At 31.6% G+C, this 18,065-nt stretch overlaps 2 protein-coding genes across 2 annotated transcripts; both read right to left on the minus strand.

The window, feature by feature from the left end:
* Positions 1-328: 328 nt before the first annotated feature.
* On the minus strand, positions 329-12,299 carry LOC143196355 (uncharacterized). The gene is made up of 4 exons (XM_076404019.1): positions 12,217-12,299; positions 11,317-11,440; positions 1,168-1,329; positions 329-1,110 (listed from the first exon to the last, which is right to left on the minus strand). Exons 1-4 carry the CDS (start codon positions 12,297-12,299, stop codon positions 505-507), a joined length of 975 nt encoding a protein of 324 aa, XP_076260134.1. The 3' UTR covers positions 329-504.
* Positions 12,300-14,219: 1,920 nt separating this feature from the next.
* Positions 14,220-15,404, minus strand: LOC143196082 (uncharacterized). Its single transcript, XM_076403669.1, has 4 exons — positions 15,390-15,404; positions 15,088-15,241; positions 15,020-15,027; positions 14,220-14,948 (listed from the first exon to the last, which is right to left on the minus strand). Exons 1-4 carry the CDS (start codon positions 15,402-15,404, stop codon positions 14,370-14,372), a joined length of 756 nt encoding a protein of 251 aa, XP_076259784.1. The 3' UTR covers positions 14,220-14,369.
* Positions 15,405-18,065: the final 2,661 nt, after the last annotated feature.

Genomic DNA, 18,065 nt, shown 5'->3' on the forward strand with positions numbered 1-18,065 from the left:
TTCAAAATAACCACGTCTAAAATAAAAAAACTAAAAATATAAAAAAATTTAAAATAAAAAAAAGTAAAAGCACCAAGTAATGTAAATGTAAGTGGTAATAAAAACTATAAAGCAATATTTACATATGTTTAAATGTATATTCAATAATTCTCAAGAGTAATTTTCCTTGAATAAAACAGAGTAAGCAAATAATATTTTTATAGAAAACAGGTTAGGTTTAAAAGAAAAAGTTTAGGTATCAAAAGTCTTATAAAATATAGAATAAGTTACGCTATCTATTATAAAACAAAATCAATCATCACTCGCAAAAATAACTTAAATATAAACCTCAAACAATTGAAAGTATTTATTTTTAAATATATAAATTAAATATATGTGTTTTTCTTGTATAAAATTAATTAAAACTTAGTTTTATACAACTTAAAAACAAAACATTGCACTATAATTACTTTGAATAACGTATTCGTCAACTGGGCAGTCTTCATATAAGTCACACTGATTTTTTTAATAGCAATATGGATAATTAGCGCAAACATGACCACTGTTTCCTGCTGGACTGTGAGACCGAGATGAAGAAGATTTCTGATAAGATGGGGCAGATTGTGAATAAGCTGGAGCAGATTGTTGGTAAGCTGGAGCGGATTGTTGGTAAGATGGAGCAGATTGTTGGTAAGATGGAGCAGATGGTTGATAAGATGGGGCAGATTGTTGGTAAGATGGAGCGGTCCTCTGAGGGTAGGCACGAGTTGGAACTGGTGCTGGTTGATACGTCTGTTGAGCTGGTGCTGATTCAAAAAACTTTACAGGTGGAGATGGTCGATAAGTCTGTGGAGCTTGAACTGGTTGTTGCGAATATGACTGAGTTGATTGATAGTAGGCGCTAACTGGAGCTGAGACTTTCTTGGCAGGAGCTGGTGCTTCAGGAGAGTAACCAGGGGCAAGAGCTTCAGCTAGGCCTTCACCATGATAATCACCATCACCAATATATTCCCCACGATCCAATCTTGCCTGTTGTTCTGGAGTGTATTTTGACTTGGGTGTAGGCTTAGGTTGTTGAGGAATAGCCGAGTTGTATTGATATTCAGCTGGGGCTCGTGCTTGTGGTTGGTACTACAAGAAAAAAATATTAATAATAATACTCAATAATCATATATTAGTAGAAATTACTCCTTGATATTGAGCTGACTGATATTGGGGAGCAGCTGGGGCTTGTTGGTACGCCTGTGAATTAATACCACCAGGATGGAGAGATGCAGGTTTGCTTCCAGCTAAAGGTCCATTGTAGTGTTGACGGGCGAGTGTTAAACCCAAAATACAGGATAAAAATGCCTGAAATATCATAGTATAAGTTAGTCAATTAGAAAATAAAAATGAACATTTTTAAACCCAAGTATGAATTAACAATATTTTCTTCAAAAATCAGTTGTTTTCTTCTTCAGTGAGAGTTGAACAAGAAAAGAAATATAGTAAACAATAGCTGTTCTATTGCAAGTCATAGTTTAAAAAATTTAGCAAACTGGAGAAAAACAATCAAGCGTTTCAGGTATTAGGTGTATGACTTAATTCTAGATTTTTTCCTTTGGGTTTAAATTTCTATTTAAAATAGAAATATTTTCGCGATCTTTTGTGGTTTTGAAAGGACTGGACGCAAGGTTTCAGAACAACGAACGATAAGTAGCGTAGTTTAGAAGTGGCAACAGCCTCGAAATTTTGAAGGTCCGGGATTGCAAGCTCGAACGCTAAAAGTCAACCAATAGCGATAAGGTTCTTGCACGTATTCTGATCCTTTTTTGCACTTCATGCAGATGCTTTTGATATAATATATATATTTTGCCATATTTCTGACAACATGGCGATGGTTAACGAAAACTAAATAACACTATTGAAAACTCGAAATAACACTATTGATTTAACTGTGACCCATTTTGATACATTTTCGCAATTCAACATTTCCAAGCCAAGCAAATCTTGCTGCATCGATATAAATAAGTGATAATCAGAAGACATATCTGATAAATTCGTTGGGTGTATCAAAACTTCCTGTTGCAACAGCATATCCTACTGTACTATAAAAACTTTATGATGCAAGAGGATGTCTTGTATCATATGTATGTTACTCGTTATTGCTAGTCTTTTATTACAACAATACATTGTTTAATTTGAACAATTCAAGTGAATGGGCATCTGCAGTAACAGTTTCATTCAGTTCTACTAGCTCTTATATAATACACCTAGCTGATCCTACAATATGTATAAAAAATCTCTAATGCAATTAATATTGCGCTTTGGTAACTATGTGGATGGTCCTCATAGGCTAAGCCATGATTTTTAGCACGTGAGGTTATAGATCTTGTTTTCATCGAAAATTACAATACGCCACAAGGGAGCTATTTTTTGTCTGGCAAGCAATTAAACTGCGATGTTGAAACGGTTCGGAAAGGTATTTTCAGTCAATTCGTGCCATAATTACATTGCTTTTTTTTATTATTTTCTTATTCATTTGTTTTCTAGGTATCAGTCCAATAAGTATGGTAATCATCCAGCCGTTCGGAATCATTGACATCAAAATTACCACTTTTGAATCTGTGAAACCAAAACCAACCAAAACAATTGAGATATGATGGGGCAGCATTACCATAAATTTCTAAAAATATGAAATAGGTTTCGACAGCAAAACTATTTTTAAATGCAAGGACCAAACCTATACAGGGTTCGATAATTAGCGTCTATGTTGATTAAATGAAGTACCATTGTTTTGTGTTAAAAAATTACAAAACTATCGATTTTAACAGTGAAGTTAGGTTGTTCACTAGATATCAATGAATAGATATCCTTCCCCAAAATACATGCAAGTAAGACTCCAAATTTTAAAAGGTCATGGGTAGATCCTGCACAAACCAGTGCAGCGACGCCAAAACAGGGCATATGCCAAATTCTTCAAAAAGGGCAGAAAAGGAAGGCATTTGACCATACAAGAAAGAATATAAATCATTTCAACACAGCAAGACAGCGCATAAGGTCATATTGGCCGCGTGACTGAAGAAATAGTCTTGAACTTGCAATAAAAGGTTCGCAATTTGGCGTACTCACTAAACTTCCGTGAATAGAATGAAAAAACATCTCCATGAATGCAGTATGCCCTAATTGTTAAATCATTCAACATTCTGTGTATAATCTATGATCATAGAAAACACTAAACCGTAAACAAAATTTGCTGAAAAGATCAAATTAAGTTATATCGCCTTACCACCAAATAATAGTTCCACAATGTACCATAAACGAGCACACTAGTAGCGTAATAGTCCTGTTCAATAAAATTAACCAACTTACCAATTTTAAGAACATATCGCTTCTTGTATTTGAACAAAAATAACTGATTGCACAAAATTTGCACCATTATTTATAGTTATATCAGACCACGCCCATGTAGTCCAGACAGCGCCAAATTATATCGATAACCGTGAACTTCCATGAAATTCAATGTAACGAAACAAACCCCCATTCTCCTACTTATATCCTCTTATAAAACGAAACTAATATCAACGACCTACCGCAAGAATCATTACTCAGGTACCACCGAATTCACCCGCACAGCTTAATAACGCGGTTCAAATATCTACACTATTTATTATAAATACTTTCGAAGTTTTTATTTTCAATTAAAGCTAAAAAATTACTCACTTACTATCTATAACCGCCATCTAAAAATATCTGTAATAATAGCACAATCATATTAGCTAAATTAAATGTTACTCTTAAGATAAAAAATACAATAAGGACTGTGTATTATTTTTAAGGAACTTTTTCTACAAATACCTGGCTTTGTTGTGAAATATTGTGTAGATTATTATTTTTCAAGGTATCTTATACTAGTTCCTAGTAAGTCACTGCTTTTTCTCATATTCCTGGCAATATATGAATTTTTCGTCAAAATAATTAAATTTCAGCGATTGTACAGGACTTAAGGAAAGTTAATTAATACTAATATGCAGTTGAAGTTCAATAAGCTTACCTAAAATTTTCATTGAATGAGCATCAGTGTCATTGAGAATTAGATCTTAGATTTAAAAGAAAATATCAGGGAAGCTCGGTCGATCAATAATCAAAACTGTTTAATTTGGATAAATAGCATGTGTATATATGTAACCTATTAATTGCGAATGCATCTTTAAATGATGCATATTTCCGTAATTTTCCACTACTTATTTGAAAATTATTGAAAATAAGTAACAAGTAACTTGAAAATAAGACTATAAAAAGAGTGACCGTCACTAGGCACATCTCATTAGAAGTTCAGTAAGAAGTAGAAGTTCACTTCAGTAAACTGTATTGTAATAAATAAAAAAAATCCAGAAATCTTGAACTTATATTTCATAGAAAATCAATTTTAAAGCCACAATAGAACTTACCTAATAATTAATAGTCATATCTATTCATATATTTTTATTTATGTATTAGGTATTTGCATATATTTTGAACATTATGTCACTTTAAAAAGAGTTTAGATACGTTGCTGTATCAGAAGAACAATATTGGTTTGATTCGATCAATTTTCGCACTTCTTCAGCATTTCAAATCGGATTAGAAAGCACTGTGTCTGGTGTATGCGTTTAACAATATTTCTCCTTGGAGCTGTTAGTCTGCACCCTTCACAGTTCTTACATGTAGCGAGCGTCATCATCCAAAAGAAGGACTTTATGTCTGTTATTATTGCTGAACTTTTTATAACAATACTTTAATAAATAACGTTCAGTTTGTTCAATTCGTCAGTAGACATCTGCAGTAACAATTTCATTTAGCTCCTCCCATTGTAGCTCTAATCAAAGTTCTTTTCCTATATTTGGAATATCTTTAAGAATTTGAGTTGCGCCAGGGTTTTCATCCGGTAAGTTTTAAGTAATTTTCTTTAAACCGTCGTGATCTTCCAGACAGTTCTTTATTATTAACATCAAAATCAGCACATTTAAAAAAAATTACTACTTTTAAATCGTAAAAACCAAAATCAACTATAGGGATATCGCGAAGCAGCTTTACCATAATGTTATAAAAGTAACAATAATCATAAAATTTGTCAATATTAAGAATTAGTGTGTTCTATAATTAATCTATTTACACTGAATTGTTTTTCCAGCATATGTCATCAATAGATATGGTTGATCAAAATATAAGTTTCATGAATCACGAAACTGAATTTTCTACTCTCCATTGCAACGTTAAACATTTTTGGGTCATTTGTACTGGAAAAATTTGAATACCAACAAATTTGTCAGATTATCAGTCTTAAAATTTCAGTATATATCTTTGTAAAGTAAAAATATAATTACTATAGAGTTTATGCTGCTTTTCCGTATATTACAGACAATTTATCCAAGCCTCTTTAATATAGAAGTTCATTGGATCTATAATGATAATACTAGCCTGATTTGTTGTCTCTACTACAAAAATGTATATTATTTGGCAATAGTGATAGTACGCCTAATAGTCAAGAAACGACTATGTGGTTTTTCATCAGCAAGCATCAACAATTACTAAAAGTAAATATACAGCAATGACTTCTCAACTTCAATTAATCAATTAATTTGGACATTTATAAGTCTTATATGTGATAAAAACTACCTACGCGAAAGTCACTAAAGGAATATATCAACGACATAAATCATATAACAGTGAAAGACTATAATACTTATCTGAAGCCTTGAATTCATTAGATATGTGTTCACAATGAGTATCCCAAATTCCATAAGTTCCATAAGTCCAAATTCCCGCTAAGGAATCCTTCAAACCTTCGGGTACACAGACTTAAGAAACTCGAGACTACACCCAATTCGATGAAATTTTCAGTACTGAATAAACACATCAAAGATATCTATACAACAACCATACAATGCAGATTAAAACTAGAAAAGCAGCTGAATAAAATTGGCGTGATAGCGAATGATCTAGGAAGCTCTTTATGGCTATCATGATTTGTTCAACGATAACATTTTGGAGAATGAAAAGTAAGAGCGCTGAAATGGGGAATCAAAAAAACATGTGTATTAAACGAGTATATCTAGGTATCAGTTCAAATCCTCATCTATTGTTTCCAAAGTTTGCCTTCAGTACATAATACCTTTACAGTACTGTACTGTAATCGTGAATGTAGTGTGCATATAATCAATCACCAATGACGTTAACATTTTGAAATTATTGAATCAAATTAAAAAATATTGCTACAAATAAAAGCATATAACTAATGAGTTATGTAAATATTAACTTAGAAGAAACTGATAATAAGCCCATCAGGGTCCATATATTAGCCAAACACTACATCGCTGAGAAGATAATTATTGAGAGAAAACTCGAGTTATTGCAGGCTTTTAGAGCATCTAGATAAAAAAGTTGACGATATTGGCTGAAAGAAAAAATGTATAGATGAAAAAGGCATACTGAGAATGTGAATGTTTTCACATCTACTATATTATGCCAATTTAGCTACCTAACTATCTTTAACTTTTTACTTAAAATAACTTTCATTGAAACACAGCCATAAATAAATATTTCTACAGGTTTTATGGATAAAATATACTAATTAGTGAGACAGATGTACTGAAATTCAGTAAATATAATCTTATTAAATTGTATTTGTGTTATTCCTCTTGAACAACAAAACGTCTAAATAACTTTGTAAGAGAACAATTATCATAAAAATATATTTGAAATTTTACATGATAACGAAACATACCAAAAAATATATTAGAGATATATTTTTCAGTAAATGCTATTTTCATTTAACATTTATATTATTCTTAAAATTTGACCAATATCTGTTACAAATCGTAATCAAAATATTAATGTCAAGAGGAACTTAATATTCTGAAATTAAATTTCGATGTATTTCCTATCGGGTATTGCTGCAGTCGATTGTGTTTTCTTTCGGTTAACTTTAATGGCCTTGGTCGTTATTTCATTATTGACCTTAAATAACTCTTAAATCAGTGACAGTTTGTTGCAACATTTCACTCAGTCGGATGAATAATTCTTTTTCAATAATTTATATGTTAAAACTGTGATGCATTTACGGAAATTAAAATGATTTAAAATTAATTGTTTTCTATACCAAGAAATAAAATATAATCTACAATTAAGATCTCTTTTTTACTTTTTAGATTTCTAATACTATTATTTTAGATAGATTTTTAATATTAAATAGTTCAATAAATCTCCGGCATGCTACATAAATGGCACCACTACTGAGGAAGCACGTATAATTAGTTTATAAATTGCAGTAGTTTTTAATATATCAACTTTTGTTATTCTCATAACAATGGATTAAAAATAATTTCGCCTATTTATATAAGATCGGACGTAATGCCAATGATGTTGGATGCTGAATACCCAAAACTGTTAGCAAAGTGAAATTGTATTGTTGTGCAAAGTGTTGTACTTTATAGTTGCAAGTTTTTTTAGTTGCTTCCGCAATGAGTGTCACGTTCGTGAGTGTGTTCGTTCGCCTTCGATAGTTTTCGTATTATTTGTTTCCTATTTATTTGCTTAGTATTAAGATCAGTGATTCATAGACCGACGATAACTTCAATTTGTCTTGGTTACTCACAGCTAACGATTTATCTAAACATATTAATTCAACTATTTATAACGAAGTGAATCAAGACGACGGTTTTATTTGGCCTCTCCAACTCGACCTCCAGGACGCAATGCTTCATACCATTCTTTCTGGCTATATCGTAACGTAGGGGGTATACAACCCCTTCCTGAGTAAGTATTATATCCTCCAGGAACCTTACCCCATTAACGGATTTACACATGGCCTCAGTAAATACGCATAAACCTTAGGAAGTATTTTTCATAAAATAAATAACATTCATGGCAAGGGTGGTAAAAATGCTCCAAAAATAGTACACTATACGCTAAATATAAATCTGTAAGACATAACCAACAAATTAAGCCGTTGATCCATAAAAAAACTCTCTAATAAGTGGAAATATATAAAATGACTAATTGAGAGACTAAATATAGTGTATCACTCTACAGTAATACATCGAGTAATCAGAGAAGTGTGTAATGTGTAAGAGCATATATTTTATTTTTTTAATTCTAATCAATTCTAATCTAAATATGATTCTAAAGCATGATGATACAACACAAAAAATAGAATTGGCAACTGAATTTAAACAGTTAAATAATACTGGAATGTCATTTTATACGTATTTTACAAACCAGAAGAATTATATTAGTAAAATTGTCGTATGTATATTTTATTGGTAGACGACTTATTGATCTAAAGGATGAACTGTAGTTGAATTTTAGTCCAATTTCTCAATTCAATGAGTTCCGTATTATATCCCATAACATATAGCTATTTAGCTTAAGATGCATGTTGGGTTTTAAACTATACCAACATATCTTCTATTCAACAAAATTCCCTTATTATATTTTTATCACCTCTAGTTGATTTCATTTAAGTTAAGTTTCGCTTCTTGTAGTTGTTTTTGTTATTCTTAGCTGATACCTCAGTGCCTATTATTTTGATATTATTTTGAAATTTGCAAAATATGTTGCTATAAAGGGTGTCTACAAATGTTCTTTGCAATTTCTGTTTCAATATTTCTTTCCTAATTATTTTTCAGGATTCCCAGTATATCTTCATATGAATATACGTATGTATCCAATATGGAGCGTGTATCTGTAGTCCAATTTAAAGAACGAATATTACCTAACATTAGTGGCCATTTGCTAAGTCATTAACCGTCTTTGGTGGATTACTGTAGACTAGACCTTACATATAACCACAGAAAATATTCTACCAATTATAATTTGCAGAACCTTAGAGAACAATTCACAAGTCGACAAAGAATGTGATGCAGAATATTACAGATATGTATTGCTGAGTCCACAAGCCCTTCAGATTGCCTTCTTTCACGAGATTCTGTAAAGCTGCAAAAAACTTCCCGGAAAATCTTCCATAAGATATGTAAGATATAAGATTCCATAAGAGAGATAAATTAGCTCAGTAATAAAGGCAGTGGAAACAACAAGATCAAAAGAAAACTAGCAGTCGAAGATACTCACAAATAATTTTATTACCCCCGTAAGCTACCCAGACGGGACGACAAGTTTTTATTTAAAAACTTCACGATTGATTATTTGTATAGATTGCATTATAAGATATGATATAAGATAAATTTTCTGATTTTAAAAATTTTATTTCTGATAAAAATATAATGAATATCATAAGCATACCATAACAATATACCGGTTTGGCTGACGCAGTGGTAAAAGCGGCAGGACGGTCCTTTTACTGTTGCGATAATCGCAGGTTTGAATCCTGCTGGGGGCATGGTTGTAAATGTATGTTTGTGATTGTTTAACATTTGTTATTGTCTTTAGGCAAGAGTGCAAAATCCGAAAAAGAAAATGATCCCAGTCACATCATTTACCAGGCTGCGTAAGACCGGATGTCTTCTGGGATGATTTCTAAGTTGGTTCTCGGCACTTGGTAGGCTTAATGCCAAAGATCGTGGTTCGGAGCCCAAGTTATACTATAGGCCCAGTCCAGATAAACCCTCGTCGGTAAAAGGAGACTTTAAAGTTTTTTTTTTAATAACAATGTCGTTAGTCTTTGTCGTATTTGATAGTACTTTTGCATATTTTTATACTAAAAGTAATGTTTAATATTTGCGTCCTTTCAATCGTTCAGTAGAGCGTATACCGAAAATTATGGTTATGTCATGGCCCATGTTAAACAGCAAACCCTAGTTTGTAATAAAGATAAACATTTGAAATTATATAGATACATATATAGTCAGATCAACATTTATGTATACCGCTATATTTAGGTTTCAATATTGATGTATTCGATTGTGATTTCTTTCTTAACCTTGAGCTATTTCATCAATAATTTCATTATTGACCTTAAGTAGCTCGTGTGCCAGCACTACGAACGGTTAAAACATTGTCAGGTTCTTGCAACATTTCACCCAATAGAACGCATATTTAATTGTTCAACCTAATCACTTTAGACAGAACGTAGATTTTAATTATTTAGTTTAGAGCGTTAGAACTAACTAACGCGAGTTTACCTAATGCAAAACGAGTTAAACGCGACAACCGTAAATAATTAATTATAATTTCTTATTAACCCCTTCATCATAATCTCCAAATCATCAAAATATTAATATAATTAATTTTATAATAAATATAGTATTATAATTTATATAAATATAATAAATAAATATTTTTTAACATTCTTAATAATTTGAATTAATTTAATAATTTTTCTGCATTGTAACATTTAGATAATTTGGCATAATCACCTTTTAAATTCAAAAAGAAAATATATTCAATTCATTGCCTGTCTTGCTTTATTTTTTATATTTATAAATCTGAATGCAATGTTCTATAGTAATTGTGTTGTTGTTGGAACATTGAATAAGTTGTCACTATTCTCAGAGCGTTAAAATCAGCATGTATCTATAAACACGTAGTTTAACAACTTAAAAATTATATAACAACGCGACAAGAGTATCTTTTATATCACAACATAAACATATAAATATATCACAGTTTCTTTAGATATTTTTATAGAGTTTTTCCAGATATTTTAACTAATTAACACTAATTTATCTATAAAAAAGTATGCAGCTAATTGTGCTAAAATTAATGACAATATATTCTGTTATAAACTGCTCAAACCGAATGAATAATACTTTCAATGACATGATTTTTTATTACTTTTTTTCATTAAAATGTGAATTATCACGAGACCATATTCAAGGTCTTATTACATAATTTTACGTTCAATGAAATATTAAGAAATAGATAAAATAAATTTTAATCTTGTTTTTTTTGTCAAATTGGCCATAAACTTACACCTACAAACAAACTACGATATATAAAATATTTTTTAGTAAATATATAAGTTATTATATAAAATTATTAATTTAAACTGTAGTATTAATTTATTATATAAAATCATATTATATTTTTCATAAATGGAAAAGTAACAGATGAGGTTAATGATTTATAAAAATATGTAAATATCATAAATATAAACTGAAATTGATATGGCAATTATCATAATATCTGATAAATTATTGGAATAGAATTTAATATTTCGTAACGAAGAATAAACCAATTAAAATCCAAATACAAAGCAAAACACATATCTATTGGTGAAAGTGCAAAAAGAGGAAAAAAAGATATCAATGTAAACAATTTTTAAACTACATAATGTAACTGTTAAGTTAGATGGTTTGGAAATCTGTCTGGGGCTGGAGCAGGTTGGTATTGTTGTGGAGCTGGGACTGTATCATAGACCTGGGGAGTTGGAGCTGGTTGGTAAGCTTGTGGAGTTTGAGCAGCTTTTTGTGAATAAGCTGGAGCTGGTTTGGCAGCAGCTGGGGCTTGTGAGGAATAACTAGGAGCAAGAGCTTCAGCAAGACTGAAGACAAGAATATTGTTGAATATTTAGCAATTACTGGAGCTGGAGCCTGTGGTTGAAACTGTTAAAAAGCAAAAGACCATCAATATCGCTTAATATAACATATTAGTTTTCCATTTAGAAATGTTGAGTAATTAAGTGTATGCAGACGTTAATCATGGGCAGCCAAATTTTCGACATTTCTGCTGCGGACGCCCATCGAAACCTTTTTGAAACTTATAATGATACTGCTCTTTTACTCTGTTATTCTCTCAAATATGTTTGATGTGTATGTTATTCTCTCGGTTTTTATTTCGACGACTTAAATTTAATGGTATTTATATACTTGACAGAAAACGAGCTGTATGACAAAAAAATACGAAAGCAATGAATTGAAAGACTTATTTGACAAAAATATAACTTAAAGTTCGATGAGAAGGATCCAAACGGAGGGAAAATGGTTGCTACATGAATTAACGGATTTTCAGATTTCAAATCCTTTTAACGTCACGGTTTCGTTGCTCCCTAGGCAAAAAAGTCTTCTCTCTGTGCCATATTGTGGCTGGCAATGAAAACTGGATCTACTGATTATCAGGAGGGTCGTCCACATCAACTTCGAGGATGAATATTCATAGCTATAATGTCTTACTATACTTATAGTGGGATAAGCTAGGTGTAACGCAATATGAATTGTTAAAACCGAATGTTAAACTGTTACTGGAAATGTATACCAACGGCAACTAAACTAATTGAACTGCATATTATTACAAAACATACCAGCAATAGAGAGTAACAACCTCAAAGTGAATCTCAGCTCAGTCAGATGTTGCCAGAATTGTGAATGATACGCTGTCGCAGCTTGTAGGGGAAGTTCTTCCATAATCTGAGTACTCACCAGGCATAGTGCCTTCTGATTACTACTTGTTTAGATCGCTGCAGAGAACTGATGTAAACCCAACATCGCTCTCTTAATAGGGTATCCCAATATTGGATAAATTCGAAAAAATTTATTGGAAATATGTTTTAAATATATATATTGTACCAATTTAGATTATGTTTTTATTTATTTTACAGAACAAATCATGAACTAGAATCAAGCCATTAGCTTAATATGTAGTCCATTAAGGACTTTAACCAAAAACCTCAACATTAATTCCAGTGACTGAAATAAACTAACTTAAATGTTTATATTATACAGTTATTCTCCTAGTTGACTTACTTTGCTCTATTCCTACAGACTTTCCAATCTTTGACTTTGTTTTTTAATTTAATTTCTTATGCTAAAATTATTATCTTTGCTTGAAATCATTTAGTTTTTTAACTTTTTCATTTCAACTCTCATATATACTACATTGTTGTTATTTCTGTTTTTTTTTGCATTTTTCCTAATGGATTGAATGTTTTCCTATTTCTATTCCTTAACTCCACTTACCTCTCCAATCCTTAATTCCTATCCTCGTATTTTTTATCCTCTCCTATTTGTACATTCTGGTTGTTCATTTGAGATATTAACACAATTTTTATATTAATATTAGCAGAATATTGAACATACTCTTGAAAATGAGAATTTCAAAAAACCACAATTGTTCAGATTATCTCTAGTAATGATACCTAAATCATATCACTATACCAAAATGTACACAAAACCACCAGCTTCTCTTGCAATAGCTTAAATAGCAAGATAAAAATGAAATTCGTCCAAAAAGATTTATTTCAAGCCTTAAATATTCAAGATTAAATATACATATTTATGTACAGTAGAGGAAATTAATCAATCCCTCGTTTTCTATGATCTTGGTCTATGTCATTTTCGAAGCTTTTTGCTGTATTCTCCACCAAAAGATCAATTTCGCCACATGAGTCTGTGAGGAATGTGTCTACATTTCATTCGACAGACATGTCCAAACTATTCTAATCTGAATCTCTGAATTTTATCCTCAATTGTGCACTGATTGTCGCATCTTAAAGGAATGACTTCACCTCTAACACGATCTCCGAGAGAAACATGAAACAAACATATTATAGAATTTGCTTTCGGCAACTCATTTGAAAGACCTGAAGCTTACACATATCAGACTCTAACAGTATCTAATTACTATACAAAAGGATTTGCAAGATAAGCATTTGAAAGAGGCGGATTTGTACTCTAGTTGTTCTATATGTAGGGGTTCTAATACCTCTAGTATCTGGAACTTAGCAAGTAGCTCCAGTTACGATTGATTGTGTGCAACTTTTTACACTTTCCCATTAAAGTCGCAATTGCACCGTTTCACAAAGGAGATAGTGGTCAAATATACAATCAGGTCCTCTCATTTCGCTTACATCATTAAGCATTGAAACAAACCGGTAGTTTATCGAAACATAATCCAACAACACTAATTCAATACCTCTTGAATTTCATCTTATTAGTTGGTACTTTGGAAGATGTTGGAATGCAGTGATATGCACCATAAAGTTATTAAGCGATGTAAATGACAATAAATGTAAACCATTGTTATTCATTTCTTCATAGTCAAACATTCCTAAAACTTCTTCCCAATCAGCTCTAGATGAGCCTGTACATGCATTGAAATATCCAGCCAGAATAACAGAAAAAAAAACTTCTTGAAATTTGTTGAGAAGCCATCTTTAACCACATGTGAGTTTTTTTTAGTAGAGGCGTACAATATGAGTTCTCAGCGTGCCGTAAATCCTGAGAACAGTAATGCGATCTGATTTAAAGTGAAAAGCAATATAAGAGCATTCAAAAGCAATGACACTAAAACGATGAGTAACTGCTTCAGTTCAATAAAACAACACATTTTTAAATATATAAATAGATTTATTTTTCTTGTATAAGATTAATTTAAACTAACAAACCATATACGGTTCTCTAGAATCGCTTTGGATAACAACATGTTGTCAGCTGGACAGTCTTCCTATGAATTCCTGGTTCGAGTCCCTGATAATTTTAGTGACAGTATGGATAGTTGGGGCAAGCTTGAGCGTTGACTCCGGCTGGGATGTGAGATCCGGATGGAGCAGCTGGTTGGTAAGATGGGGCTGGGTAAGAACGAGCTGATTGATAAGCTTGAGGTGCAGGAGCTGGTTCATACACTTGAGGAGCTGGAGCTGGCTTGTAAGCTTGAGGGGCTGGAGCAGATTGGTATTGTTGTGGAGCTGGAGCTGGCTCATAGACCTGGGGAGCTGGAGCTGGTTGATAAACTTGTGGAGCTGGAGCTGGTTGGTAAGCTTGTGGAGCTGGAGCTGTTTGGTAGGCTTGGGGAACTGGGGCTGATTGATAAGCTGGAGCAGCTTGTTGTGGATAAGCTGGAGCTGGTTTGGCAGCAGTTGGGGCTTGTGCGGAGTAACCAGGGGCAAGAGCTTCAACAAGACCTTCGCCATGATAATCACCATCACCGATGTATTCACCACGGTCCAATTTTTGTTGAACTTCTGGAGCATATTTTGGTTTGGGAGCAGCAGAATATTGTTGAGGATACACTGGGTTGTATTGAGAAATAGGTGAAGCAGTTACTGGAGCTGGAGCCTGTGGTTGATACTGTTAAAAAGCAAAAGACTATCAATATCGATTAATATAAATTATTTAAAGAAACATACTTGTGGGGCTGGTTGATACTGAGGAGCAGCTGGACCTTGATGAGAGAGTGGAGCTGAAGCATCTTGACTGATAGCTACCAAGGGGTTGGCACAATCAGGGTAGTTGGGGCATGATTGTGGGCTGATACCAGCAGGATAGAGAGATGCGGGCTTGCCACCAGCTAATGGTCCATTGTAAGGTTGGTGAGCAAAGGTCAAACCCAAGACACATGAAAATACAGCCTGAAAATTTAACATAGGTATTAAACCATGATAAATTTGCTGTTGACAAAACACTGAGACCGAAATTGAACAATTCTAATTATCAATATTTTATGTGAATTTTATATAGCACCATAATTCGGCTGTAAATTACCTATGACCAACTTACCAGTTTTACGAACATGTTGTTTTTTGTATTGCAATTTGAATGCTAATGACTGATTACTCAAATTTTGCGCGATTATTTATAGTTGGTACGGCACCACACCCATATATTACAGACCATGTTAAGTTGTACCAATAACCATGAACTCACACGAAATTCAATGTAACCTATTCGAAACAAACCCCCATTCTCCTAATTACGTCCTCTCACAAAAAGAAACTAATCACGACGACCTACCACAATAATCAGTAGTCCGGTACCACCGAATTCACCCGCACAGTCTAATAACGTGATTAATACATATAAGTCACACTATCGGATATCGTGTTAACATATTTCTCAGATATTAGCTCACAAAATGCTGAAACATCCCTTCTATCATCTTTGGAGAAAAAATTGGTCATATTCAATGTTATTATCTAATTTTTATCTAGCAAATAAAAGCTACAAGAGATTGGTAAGATAATCTATTTATATTTATATATTTTATATCATTATAAGTGGTATATACAAATTAATAACTATTTCATGAGTTATATTACTCTTCTTTATACTGTTTAATAGCACTTTGTTAAAAAATATTATATATATATATATATATATATATATATATATATATATATATATATATATATAGTATAAACAAAATTAAATATAAATTATTAAATATTATATTATTTTACTAATATTAAAAAGGCATATAACATCAAAATAGAAAACTTGAGAATGTTCTAGAAAAATATTAAATATAAAAGATCCCTTTCACTTAAAATCATAAACTTTTGTTACATTGTATAATAAGTATATAGCTATCAGAACAATGAATTTAAAAAAAAAACCTTAAGTGGTTAGATATGATATGACAGGATCCTAGTTTTTAAATGATTTCTGGTATCCTGGTATTAAAGTACTGACATCAAGATGCAGGTAGCTACTAAACTGAAAGTAATTAATTGTTATTAACAACATGTTTATTCTAAATCTAGATAATAATCATTATTAAAAAAACTTTGTTTATATTTCTTTAAGGAGTTATTGTAATTTAGAAATTTGAAAAAGTCGATTTCAAAGCTTAACCCTCTTAAGAGGATTTTTCAAAATATAAACCGTGACACCTAAAAAAGAAATTTTAAATGTGCTTTTCGTAAAAATACTTTTTTGGGACCGTTGACATAAAATCTCAAGTATTACTGAACCGATTTAGTTGAAATTAATTTCTTCAAGGCCATTAAACCTTCAAAATATGAAAAAACTATTATATTTTAATCTAGACTAGAATACCCCCTTATATTGTTAGGTATTTACACATATATTGAAATTGGTAGTAAATATATTATCAAAATCAACCCTAGCAATATGTGGTGGAGCGTTGTCATGCAGGAGGATAAGTTTGCCACTGTTACACGTTATCGTTGTTTTATGTAACAAAATGTTGTTCAATTTGTTCAATTTATTCAAATAACGTCTGTAGACATCACGATAACAGTTTTATTCGGGTTTAGCAACTGATAAACATATGATACCAACCATATGTTCACCAAAACTTGATGGCCATAAAAATTCCGCTTCAGTGTCAATGTGGATGATTCTCCTCGACTAACCGATGACTTTTTCATCTCCAGTCATAACACGCTATAAAAAAATATTGTTTTTAACTGATGAATAATAAAACCAGGATATCGAAACAGTTCCAAATGACATTTTCAGTAAATTCGTGTGGTAGCAATTTTCCCTCATTTTCCTGGGTCAACTGTTACGCGGTCTGAAATTTCTGAGAGTTTGTGCTGGGTTAATAAGTCAGTACACACATTCTTACTAATAAATAAATTACTACTTAAATTACTACTAATTCATTGTCTTCGAACTTTTTTGATCCTCTAGGCCATTCTTTGACATTGGTATTAACATCACTAATTTTAAATCATTGAAACCAAAACCACAATTGGGATAAAATGGGGCCAACATCACCATAAACTTATAAAAATATTTGATAGGCTTTTTAAATCAAACAACGAAACTACTAATATAAAAGAAGAAGAAGAGTAATATTAAAAGTGAATGTCAAAACAAATTTACAATCAGATCATTTTGAAATAATTAATAATAATAATTATTAATAATTATAAAAATAATTAAAATAATAATTATATTACTTTTTACTTAGGGCACCTTTTACTCGGTAGATCAATTATTCTACAATATTAAACAAAATTTGATTAAAAAAATAAAAACGTATATTTAACTAAACAAAAACTGAATGATTAGATAATTAATAAGAAACAAATCGACAGATCGATTTTTAGATCTCATCATTATATCATCTCCCAACAAAAAAAAATATTGCTTCCGTCTCTTTTTTTCTTTTCAAATTGACACAGAGTAAAGAAAAAAATTCAACATTAAGCAAACAGTTACAACCAATTGCAAAGTGTTAAAATATTTCCGAGATTAATTTAATAATCCGAGACAAGTATAGTAACTGACCATTAATGGGATCTAGAGCAAGCACAAGCGAGACGAATGCGAGATAAATACATCAATATGGATTTCTCAATTATAAAATTATAATAACTTAAACTGCAGTTTACACTAAAGGTATACACTTTATATAAGTTCGTATCGTTTGGTTGGCTTCAATCTCCTGATTGTCTGCGCGTTGTCCAGTAGTTGTATTGCCAC

Source organism: Rhynchophorus ferrugineus, unplaced genomic scaffold (genome assembly GCF_030347505.1).
Source record: "Rhynchophorus ferrugineus isolate W39M unplaced genomic scaffold, kcgeb_rfMv2 rfM4, whole genome shotgun sequence".
NCBI lineage: Eukaryota > Metazoa > Arthropoda > Insecta > Coleoptera > Curculionidae > Rhynchophorus > Rhynchophorus ferrugineus.

Bases quoted from the DNA above. Each gene is read 5' to 3' on its own strand.
- LOC143196355 (XM_076404019.1), bottom strand. From the start codon at position 12,299: ATGGAAGAACTTCCCCTACAAGCTGCGACAGCGTATCATTCACAATTC. The intron at 11,441-12,216 runs GTTGTTACTCTC...TCTTGTCTTCAG, and splicing joins GAGCTGAGATTCACTTTGAG to TCTTGCTGAAGCTCTTGCTC. The intron at 1,111-1,167 runs GTAATTTCTACT...TTTTTCTTGTAG, and splicing joins AGTCAGCTCAATATCAAGGA to TACCAACCACAAGCACGAGC.